At 38.5% G+C, this 12,500-nt stretch overlaps 1 protein-coding gene across 1 annotated transcript in view; it reads right to left on the reverse strand.

Moving 5' to 3' along the window:
- Positions 1-1,748: 1,748 nt before the first annotated feature.
- The window catches only part of toporsb (topoisomerase I binding, arginine/serine-rich b), an 11,296-nt gene continuing 544 nt past the window's right edge, over positions 1,749-12,500 (reverse strand). The window contains exons 2-3 of the mRNA XM_058764427.1: positions 8,369-9,352; positions 1,749-7,012 (exon numbers count right to left, since the gene is read on the reverse strand). Of these exons, the coding sequence (XP_058620410.1) occupies positions 5,153-7,012; positions 8,369-9,352 (2,844 nt within the window). The 3' untranslated portion in view covers positions 1,749-5,152. The remainder of the gene's footprint in view (positions 7,013-8,368; positions 9,353-12,500) is intronic.

The raw sequence follows: 12,500 nt of genomic DNA on the forward strand, positions 1-12,500 counted from the left end.
CAGGGTTACAGGATTAGTTTAGAGTTGACAAAACCAAACCAGGCTTTGAAGCTGATCAACTTTCTCTGTCAACTCAGGCTTGATCCTGAGTTAATGCAGCGCCTGCACATGAAAGTGTGACATCAGTAATGAGCAGCCAATCACATGCCTTAAAACTGTGATTCACTTCTTGTGAGAGTCAGTGCTAAGATTAAAAGATTGAACGATATGAAGATTTTAAACACATTTACACAGCACGATCATGAAACGATCTATCCATGAAAGAGGAAAACTTATCTTACCATTTAAGTGCAAGTAAAAGTTGTAAAGTTAGTTTATAGAGTTGATAATATTTATAGGTATAAAAACACTTAAAAATCTAAGCTCATATGTAGTCATGTTTAAAGCTATTGATTCTAAAAAAAATTCTTTATATTGCATATTATCTATATGTTTACATTGATTTTAAATAAAAGGTTAATAATTACCTTTAAACTAAGCTGGCTTGTGTAATGGATTAAGGGTATAATAATTATATAAATAATATAAAATAATTATAAAAAATAATCATCTGATGATTTTATCTTTAAAAATGTTTTACTATGTAGCGTCCTTTAATTTGGAGTAAGATAAACTGGAGTGGCTTTATTGCTGAAGCTGATTGGTCAAATTTCAGTTTGAGATCTCTAAACCAGAACATAACCTGCCCCGGAGCAGGTTAGCTGTGGAGTGTTAAAAGCCAAACCACTTTCATGGTACCTAAAACCCAGAGTTGGCGCAAACTAAACTGAAACTTACCTGGCTAGCCAGCTAAACCGGCTTCATGGTACAGGCCCCAGGGCTTACTGAGCATGCCCACATCAATACTGCGTCAACAACAATAGGTGAATTAAGGGTGATTGGGACATAATGTCAAATGGGACAGTATAACTACACAGAATTTATTTTCTCACCTAATGAGTAAAAATAAAAACATTTTTGTTGAGCCCTTGCTGTAAGACCACATAATTAAAATGGGATACCCTCATTGGTGTGACATCATGTTTGTGGGCGGAGCAGGCATCAAACAGGAAGTTGATCTTGAAATGCATGAACTGTGGAAAATGGCATAAGCTTTTGCTAATTTTCATAATAAGGTCCTAAAATTGTCATAGCTTCTATATTATACAAACTTTTGATGGCAACATAAATATGATGCACTACTACAAAATCGGTTAAAAAAAAGTGTTAATATCATGTTTCTATTTTCAGAATTAGGTTGTTTTATTTTCACACAATTTGGGTGGATGGAACAGCATCATTTTGGGTGATTGGGACAGTGCTTAAAGGCTTTGCCAATTAAGAAAATGATTGCCCTTTTAATAGAGAACCATTGTATGTGATTGTATGACCTAAATCAGTGGTTTCCAACCTTTTTATTTGTGCAAGCTTTAATCAACCACAAAAATGTTTTTGAACTATTAATTTCGATCTCTATACTTGGCGTTATGAATTGTAAATAACAGCCTACTGTAAATGTCCGACATGCCAATAAAGCTTTGATTATGCTGACTAGAATTTTTATTGGAATGCAGTTTAAGTTTAACATAGGCTATATTTCATTTTATTTCTGCCAAGTAATAGACCATAATTACAAATACTATATAGTGTTTTGTTGAGGAGTTAATCATTCACGTAATTTCATTTGTAAATGAAAACACAACACACTCATTTATCATCACACACGGGCATAAATACAATCATAAAGTCAAAACTTTATTGGCATAATCGTCAAGTGTTCACAGTATTAGCAAAATATATGGTAGGCTAGCAAATATAGCATAATTACACAAAACATTAACTAGGTAAAGCGATATACAAATTGAAAGGGGAAATAAGCATATATAACAAATATAAAAATATAAATGATAATGAAAAATGATCTCGTGGCCACGACATAATATCACGCTCCCACGAGTTATGATGTCGTGAACCGACCATGTCACCTCGCGGGCACCGTACTTTTGTGAGTGAACGCAAAGTTGCTGAGAGAAATGCAAGTTTTGGGAGTACGCAAGAAATTTGTGAACGAATGCAAAGATTAACAGGGAACACAAAATTGTTTTGCGGCCAAACGCAACGTTTCTATGAAGAACACATTTGTGGGTTTCTCGGGAGAACGCAATAACTTTACGACTGACTGCAGATGTTTCTGAAAGGAACGCAATGCATTTGTGGGAGAATGAAAAATGTTGCGAGGGTGAATGCAAAGTTTCTTAAGGGCAACACAATACTTTTGCGAGAGAACGCAAAATGTGGCCGACTGCAAAGGTTTCTGAGAGAATTGTGTAATATCATTTTATATTTTAATGAAAAATTATAATTCAATGCTTATGCGAAAGAACACAAAAAAACATCAGATATTAAGATTTCATTAAGGTAGTCATACTGTATGTTCACACCATCAAAAAATCTTTGCGCTCTTTCACTTGCTGGATGGAAACGGTGCTTAGTCGCAAATGTTTTTTTTGCGATATTTCAATTTCAAGTAAAATTCGCAATTTTGGATGCAAACCCGGCTAATGAAAGTTGGCGACTTTACACAAGGGAGCGACAGCTACTTAATTTAATACAAACCGGCTTAATACAAAAGTCTACTAATATAGGGGACTATACCATGACACAGGATTTATCACACTGTTTTATCAAACCCCTACTGGTTAGAAGGGTCTCAGCTCACAAAGGTGATGAACTATTGCTGCTGTTCATAAAGAAAAACACTTTTAGACACTAGATTGTACATCTATTAAATGCATTTATTGATTGTTGGCTGACATGTGACAGACAGCTGTTGTAAAGAAGGCTTGATGTGTGTTCAGTAGACATGATCAGTGAATTATATCTCAAGGGTGTCACCATAGTCCCACATACACATACTGCGTAACGGAGGCATGGAGGTGCACGTCACCTGTTCCCTGAGTTTAACAAAGACACAATTCTCTAGGTTCAGTGGAACTTAATAATGAATGATCAGTGATTCTCAGCCAGTGGGTCATGATTCAAAACAGGATCACAGGTACGCTCTGACAAGATTGTGGACAGAAGCAGAAAAAACAATGCTAAACGCAAATAATAAAATGCAACTAACCATATAATCATGTACACTGTCAGAAAATGTGAAGAATGTACCTTTAGATGTAAAACAACATGTCACTGGGGCAATAACCTTAAAAGGACAACTTTGTACCTTATTTAACCCTAAAAGATGCATATTAGCACCTTAATTACTAATATGCACCTTAAGGTACAACGTTGCACCTTATCCAACTCTAAAAGGTACATAAGATACCTTAAGTAGCAATATACACGCTTAAAGTACAATGCTGTACCTTATCCAAACCTAACTGGTGCATATTAGTACATTAAGTAGTATGGTATATGCACCGTTAGGGTTAACTTTATACCTTGTCCAACCCTAAAAGGTGCATATTTGTAATATGTACCCTTAGGGGCTGTTCACATGTCGCACCTAAAAACACATGGAAAACGCTAGCCACGCCGTTTTCTCCTTTCCAACACGCTGCCCCAGTGACAATCTGTTGTACATCTAAAGGCGCTTTCGCACTGTGTAGTTCTAGGAACTTGAGCCTGGAATACACTACATGACTTTTAAAATTTGAACAGATTTTTAAAACACTAGGCATCATACACTTACCGACTTTGTAAATAGTGGAAAACTGTACATCATACATTACCAGACTTTAAAGTCATTCCGATCACAACAAACTCATGCAGAAACATGCGTCTTTGTTGCTAGGAGACGCTTGACAAATGAAAACAATATGCATTCTAAAATCCGCTGAAAATATCAAACATGTTTGATATCCTCCGACTGGATGGAATAAGTCTGAAGCTAAAAAAAAAATCAGGAGTCTGTGACCATCATACACTACGCAATTTTTTATGTAATCGGTCAACTCAAATATGCAGACTGGCTCTGACTTTGGGCAACTAGTGTCAACTTCTCCAGACTGTAAATCGGTGGAAAATCAGGGTAAAAATTGTGTAGTGTATTCCAGGCTTTAGTTATAGGAACTAACCAGCAGGGTGGTTCATAGAGAATCAATTTCTCAATTGGGCCATTTTTCAAGTTGCATTGGAACCGGCAGCAGGAACTCTGAAGCTGCCGCCAGCGACGTCTTAATTCTTTGAATTTGTAAATATCAACAACCGGTGAATGGAGAAAGCCGTGATCGGAGATGTTTTTGATGTGTGTCGTGAGATTTGTGATAACGGAGATGGAATGTAAATGCACAATTTATGCGATTGAAAGAGCATGAAAATCTGACTAAAACTCCTATGACAACTTGCAGAGTTACAAATGGCTGAGAAAAGAACACAAGGGTGCAGACAACAGGTAAATGCCATTATCGCTATTTTCCATGTTCGTGGAGTAAATATTTTTACATGGCTTTTTAAATATGCCTGGTAGCCAATGTTTCGTATGCGTTTGGCCAAACAGTGTACACTTATGTCACTGGTAGTTCCTATAGAACTGTTTTAGACCCCACTCTGAAGTAGGAGCTAAATTAGTTCCCCCAAATGGAGTTCCTAGAACTAAATACGTTCCTAGTTCCTGCAGTGCGAACACGCCAAAAAGCGGAAATTCCACCTATAGTTCTAGGATCTATGAAAAGGTTCCTCCGGTGCGAAAGCACCTTATAGGCACAAGTTTTGCACATTTTTTCTAAGAGTGTAGGATAGCAAAATAAAGTTTCCCATTTTTTTTTTTTTATTCAGTTTGTCAAAAGCCCTGCGTCTTGTCAAACAAAATATGAGTCTTGAAGCAAACAAGCTGAGAACCACGAGCCTAGATGGTAACCCCTATGTATTTGCTGCTACTAGAGTTAAGGTTAGGCGAACAAGGGTTGCCATCCAGGCATGATTGTAGTTGGGTTGTGGCACAGTGAATCAGCACCAGATTCAAGGAAGAGGATCACCGTAACTATAAATACAACATGAACAATAATGAAGTTGACAATGGCAAAAAAAAAAAAGAAGTGTTCTCCACACGTTTCTTATGCATCCATTTCCAGCAGGAATTCAGTCTTTACATGGGTTTATAAAATGTCTAGAGGCGATTCAGATAAGCATCACACAAGCATGTGTCTGTAAAAAAAAGAGTGTTTTAATTCTAGCTAGCAGTGTTGGTCGTCGACTCTTGCGGTCCGTTGCCATCGGTGTTCTCATTCTCCAAGTTTTCAGCATCTCTTCCCATCTCTGATTGGTCTTTTTGTCGGCTAGAAGTTGGTTCGTGTTGGCTGGGAGAACTCGGCCCCATTTCCCGCTCTACCCCCGGTAGGAAATCCACAAGATCTTGCAGTATGGTTTCCAGCAGCCTCACGTCCGAAGGTGGGGCCATTATTATCGAATCCACTGGGAAAGGGTCGGGTATAAACTCTTCGTGGTTACTGGCACCCATATTTCGGGAGCAGTCAGAACTACTGTGGTCGACTACATCCACCACGCAGTCGTCCAGGTTTAGTGTGCGTTCAGTGGTTGGGTCGCCTCGGCCCATGGGACTCGAAGGCTCGGATAGAGGATTTGAAGAATCCAAGGTACAACTTGTGTTCTGGATGGAATCTTGCTCAGGAGTCCCATCCCTCTGCTCGACATCAGCAGCGGTTTGGTCTATAACATCCATGACGCGGTCCAGACAGTCGATGGTACGGTCGCTGTCGCTATCGATCGTGATCACAGTGGGAGAACGCAGTTCCCTCCTTCGCTTCCGGTGCCTCCTCTTTCTCCGCTGGACCCAGTACGGGTCCGGCGGCCTTCGTTCGTAGATGATCTCCACACTTGGAGATCGTTCCCTGCTTCGTCGCTGCTCTCGGTGCCGCTTTTCCTTGCTTGCGGTTCCTTCCTTGTGCTGCCGCTGGGCTGCTCGCTCCAAGTGCCGGGTTTTGTACTTGCGTTTGCCACTGGGCTTGTCCAGGCAGGATCTTTCGGAGTGCGAATCAGCGCTGCTGCTGCTGACCGACCGCTTGCGGCGTTTCCGACAACGCTTTGCCTCACGGGGATGGTGGGAACCAAGGAACGAGTCTGAGTCGGGTGACCTACTCTTCTTTTCCTTGGTTCTCTTCCTTCTGGAGTTGGAAGGAGAGTGTGAGAATCTCTCTTTCACATGGCGCGAATGCTCTCCGCTCTTATTTTTAGAAGGAGAGCAGTCGCTACTGTGTGACTTAGAGGCAGGGCTACCGCTCCAAATGGACACTGCTGGGCTTTGAGTCCAGCTCTGTGTTTGGCTTGGTGAGCAATCCGGTGTCTTGACGTGCCGGGATTGTTCTAAACTCTTATCCTTCTCTTTGCTCCCAGAGCACCGATGACTTTTGTGCTTCTTGTGACCTCTGAATCTGGAGTCATCTCGACTCTGCCGTGAATGTGAACCATCTTTGGACCGGTGACCACGGGAGGACAAGTACTCGGATTCTTGTTCTATGTTGTGTGACCCGACTCCATCCGAGTGTAAATTCTGTGGACTGTACAGGGGAGCAGGGCCTGGGGAGGAACTAGGGCTAAGCGGGTTCATGTGGGACTGTAACGGGAGCTGCACTTGGGATGCCTCTGATTTCGTTACTGAGGCCATTGTCTCAGTGGTGGCTGGCTCTTGCTCCTCTTCAGACGAGTCTGAAGAGAGCTGAACAAGTTCTGGAGTCCGTTCGGCCATTGGCTTCACGTATCCCACAATCAGGCACTCTTCCTCTTCGTCATCTTCACCCGGTCCGGCTGACACTCTGCCATTCTCCGCAGGGTCAGTCATATCCAGGGCGCTGAGGGGAGGGGCTGTGCTTGAGCTTGGCTCCGCCCCCTCGCCATGCGATTGGCTGGAAGAGGGGAGGAGGGTTGAATAGGAGGGACCAGGCGTCTCATCATCCCACGCTGACTGACTTGGCAAACTTTCCGCTCCACTTGCTGTGGCAACGGATGCAAGGTGTTCCTGGACAGCAGAGGGATTCTCTGTGACATTGTCCTCACTGTCATTATCGTCGTCATCCTGTGAGAAAAGACAACAATGAAGACTTGGATAAACTGAACTAGAAACACATTACATCCTCCTGCAGTACTCTGACATGATCTGCTTTCAATAAACAGAAACACAGTGTCAGAACACTTCACAGGGGATTGTTTCAGTAGAATTTAAAGAAAGGTTTCAGAAAGAACTTATATGATGTACTGTTCCTCACACAAAGTTATCATGAGTTAATAAGATTTTTAGAGATTTATAGACATACTAAACAATATTTAGAATTATGTATTTGGTGGAAACCTTTTTGTGCGTTAATCCTCACCGTGGAGGAGGAAAAATGGAGGAAAAGGAACAGGAAATTATGGGTTTTTTTGGAGCTTGACACCCTCTGGTTGCTGCTTTCAGGGTCAATCCATCTCAAACGGTCCAAAGGAGGCTGTTTAGCCATTTTTTAATTTAATTTTTTATCAGTTTTTGTTTCGGGGGCTTTAGTACCATCTTAAGGTAAGATGTTGAGGTTTTTATAAATGTCTGTGCAACCCAACATTTATTGTGGGCCATGACACAATAGCCATTGTGGACAAACCAAATAAAATACAAACAATTCTTCCATGCTTTAATTCTAACAGTAAACCTTTGTTTTAAAGAACTTTGTTTGACAAAAAATTGTAAAATTGTAAAATTGTAAAATTTTCATTTGATTACATTTTAAAGGATTATTTAAACTGTTGGTGTTTTATGCCTTCATTTGACTACGACATACAACACAGAATTTCTGAAAAGACAAAACATTTCATAGGGCTCTATAACTGAAAAAATTATAATTATTAAATTACTATTAAAATTTGTTTAATGAATGAATTAATGAATTAAATGGATTAGACATGCTTTATAATGATTGAAATTTAATTAAATCCGGTATAAATAAAACTAAAAACAGAATGTTGGAAAAAATTAAATGGATTTCATAGGGCCCTAAAAATTTAACTTTTGTTAAGCTTTAAATAAATGGATGTTAAACTGTATTTAATTGTATTTTTTATATCAATCAATTAGACATTCTTTTTTTTAATTTAAATTAATAAGACATTCTTTTTGATTACTAAACTTTTTAGTAATAAAACTAATTTAACCATTAAAACAGAATTTGGGGAAAAAATTGGGGGATTAAATTGGTGAAAAATAAAACAGACTTAACAGGGCCCTAATCAAGGTCATAAAAAAAATGCCCAAGCTACCAACTTTTTAAACCACTTGAGATGGAATGACCCTAAAAGTGAAAGCATTTTGCTAAACATCTTAAAAGTACAAAGTCATACAGGAAGGAAAGTAAACTGAGAAACTAATTCACAAAATGTAATGTTTGATGTTCGTGTGTCTCACCTCGGAGATGGCGATAACAGAAAGGTCCGAGCTGCTGCCCTCCTCGTAGCTGGGAGCGGGACAGTCGTAAACGGCCTGCTGGTCGTAAGCCTCCATGTTGAGGGTGGAGCGGGCGAAGCTCACCAGCTCGTGCAGGAAGTGGTCGGTGCGCGCCAGCAGGAAGGGGCGGAGCTCGTCCCGGATGGCCGAGTCCTCCATGTTGTAGTTCATGATGCGTGAGATGATGATGTTCTGCACGATGTTCACTAGCGAGCCGTGCGAACCGTACAGCACCGTGAGCTCGCGCTGCAGCCAAGGCAAAAGCCGTCGCAAACAGCCGGGGTTTTGCCGCAAGAACGCAGCTGAAATGTCCCTCTGCCTGCCAGTGTCCCTCGAGTTGCGCACTCGCACGCCGGTCCTATAAAGCGCTCGTCGGAATGCCACAACATCTTGGTCACGCAAACGCCGCAAACTCTGCCCCTCGCCACGCCCATGTCTGCGCGCCGTCAATCGCAGCACCATCTGCTGCACATCTTGGTTCTCCGCGAGCGCCACTGCATCCGTCAGGCCATCGAACATAACGTCGTCCTCTAGTGGAGGGGAGGAGGAAGGGGCGGGGTTTTGCACTCTGTGGCTCCGCCTCTCCCGGCCTCGGAGAACTCGGGGGCGGAGCACACGCTCAGATGGATCAGCATTCGCAGCCGCTCCATTCTCCGGCGGACGCAGCACGAACTCCTTAAAGTCGTTTTCCCCTTTGACGGAGTGGAATATGGAGTGGAAGGGCTGCTTACAGAGCGGACACTCGGCTTTGTTCTTGGACCACTCGTGGATGCAGCGGAAACAGAACTGGTGCAGGCATCGGTCAAGCGATGCCACGTTGTTGAACCCATCGAGGCAGATGGGGCATTTGGAATCGGGCGACGCGTTGGCCAATAAACGCTGAGAAGATTTGCCAGCGCTGTCTCTCTTCCTCACACGTAGCTTCATCTTAGAGGGCGCCATCATCTACAACACAAAACATCAGCTCGTTAGTCAACCTTCACATTTATGCATTTAGCAGATGCTTTTATCCAAATTAAACAAAAAGTATTCATAATATCCAGTGCCAGGTTCATCAGAGGACGATGCATGAATATAGACGCTGCAGCATTTCTAATTATTTTCCCACATTACATTTGCAAATAATGGTTATTATTAAAAACAGCTTTGTGCTTTCTTATATATATATATATATATATATGGGTCATTGACGCATAAGGATTTGACAGGCCAATTTTAAAATACAAAAAATAATAATATCTAATGTAATTGTTCAAACATTAAGAATGTTGTGTACATATAAATTAATATTAAAATTTAAAATTAAGTGATTTTAGTGTTTTTTCATCTAGTTGAATTGCCTGTAGCCTTAAAAAATGTCATGTGGCGTGACCATGATTTATATTAAAATTAAATAATTTCCTTAACATACTTAACATTTTTTAAAAATGTTCTCAGTAATTAAAGTGTTTAGTAACAAAGAATTTACATTTAATTTGAGTTTTTGTAAATAATGATCTCTTATTTTTGTTCTATAATTTCAGAGTTGCCTTCTTAAAGGAAGTTAACAGACTTATTTTTCCCACAAATTGCATAAAACTGATAAAAATGTTTTAAAAATACCATTCACTTAAGCATACTGTAGCAGTGATTCAAATTTAAACCACAGAAATTAGATATTTTATTTTTATTTTAATACTGTTATTGATATTATTGGTCGCACCACATGATGAGTGGTCGCTCCAAATAACAAAAATACCTTATATCATTAAAAATCTATTTAAAGAGACGTGTGAAAAGTGTAGCATGTGGCATTAACTGCAGGCATTTCTTTAGCCCCAGTTATTTCTGTAATTTGCCCAATATTGGCTACTCAATTGACCCTTTCGCCGGGAGTTTGATTAACAGGCAGTCTGACATATTATAAAGCTGTCAAACAAACCAGACAGGAGAGTAGATTAATGTCGGTGGACTTGAACTTGAAAAATGGAGTGTATTGACATCTTTTCACGGTTGAAACAAGATACCTTCTGATGTTCATTCATGTTTATTTTGTGCTATGACTAGTAAAGATGAAGAGATGATCGGTTCATGTGCCGCTTGAACTGAGGCGCTACTGCGATCTGTCACGACATGTTAAAGAGCCACAAAACAGTACTTGTTGTTTGAATTTCTTTTAAAAAATCACAATATTTTAACACTGAGACTTTGTTTCATACTAAAAGTAACCAGCTCTGTCTTGTCTGTCAGTGTCCTCTTTGCTCCGGGTCAGAATGAACATGCTGCCTATGGTGAGCGTTTATTTTACTTTGCTTGGAAGTATAATCTGGTAGAATAGATTAAAATAGTATAAATGCATTATTATCAAACTAAAATTAAATGCTCTGAATTATTATTATTATTTTTATTATTTTTCTCATATTGTACAAAGATTAAACATAAACAGTCTGAAATGAACCAAATTGCATAAAAATATATTCCAAATTATACTAAAATAAAGTATTTTATGTATATAAACTATCAACTGAATATAAAAGCAAAAGAACTGCCAATCTGGGACATATATCTATAATGGAAAACACTCTGCAGTGGTCGCACCACATGATATTTGGTCGCACTACATGATATTTTCAAATTCAATCGAAATTTACAAGCACAGAATTGGTCACCTAAACAAAACAAGCTAGCTTCCCACAAAAAGTCACTATGAAATTTATAATGAAAATAAATAATTGCAGAAATAACTTTTTTGAGGTCATACCACATGATATCCAAATGTGGTAACTACATACCAGCTGTTAAAAAGATTATTTTTTTCCAAATTTGAAAGAGACTTACAAATCTGCCTGACGCTTCCATGGGTCCTTGGCAAATTGGTATATGATGCAAAGTCTTATCTTTGAATGGATTCCAACATAAAAGTCCCAAAATGGTACTTTTTTGATGGTCGCACCACATGATATTTCATAAAATGGAAATCATCGGACAAACTTTGTTTGTATATTATGACCGAAATATAAATACAAATGCTTTGCAATTTTATACAGTATTACAAAAAAACTTCGGAAATTACGCCAATTAATTAATTAAACTGAATAAATTTAGGGTAATTTCAAACATGTTTACAAAAAAAAAAAAAAGTTATGGCCGGACGCACCACATGATATTTTGACATTTTGAATAACAGAAAAATTACAAATAACTAATGTTTTTTGAAGTGAGTTCATACATGGGAGAGGACCTTCATATATATGGCATCTTTTTATGCATTTAAACCAATTTTAACTGAAAAACAGAAAATTTAGGCGTCACGTCATTGACCCATATATATATATATATATATATATATATATATATATATATATATATATATATATATATATAATAGAGAGAGAGAGAGAGAGATTTTCAGTCATAAGATTACATAAACCTTGCAAAATCTAAACATTTTAATAATAATTATGAAAAGTGAGATCATAAAACTGGATTTAGTTGTTTGTTTATTTCATTCTGCCCTGAATAAACTATTTCACTATCAGGAGTTTATAGAGGGATTAATAGTTTAATTAAAATGTGCTAATGAAAAAAGTATGTCAAATCAAATGAATTCAATGATTCAAGCATCACTTTCACTATTGCATTTTAGATTTTTTTCTGAAAAAAATTAGAAACTTGACCGCAACACAACGTGGCAATCCTTATTATTTTTAGGGTTTCTTGAAAATATATGCATACAGTTAGTCATAAGTTTACATAACCCTTGTAAAATATGCAAAATGCTAATAAATAATAAAAACGCAGGATCATAAAAAGTGGATTTTGCTCTTCCCTGAATTAATTATTGCACATAAAGATGTCACATAGTTCAGCATTAACACATATGTAATACTCACATGTAATATTTAATTTCTCCAACCATACAGTAATGAAATTACAACCTACTACAATTTATACACCAATTGTCATAAAGAATTATTACTTTACTAACAACAACAATACTATGGTATATGTATATGGTAAACATTCAGTACCACGGTATACATCAAAACACCATGGTATCACCATCTAATACTGTTTAAGTACGCAATTAATTCGCATGAAGACATTAACAACT

Source organism: Onychostoma macrolepis, chromosome 23 (genome assembly GCF_012432095.1).
Source record: "Onychostoma macrolepis isolate SWU-2019 chromosome 23, ASM1243209v1, whole genome shotgun sequence".
Lineage (NCBI taxonomy): Eukaryota > Metazoa > Chordata > Actinopteri > Cypriniformes > Cyprinidae > Onychostoma > Onychostoma macrolepis.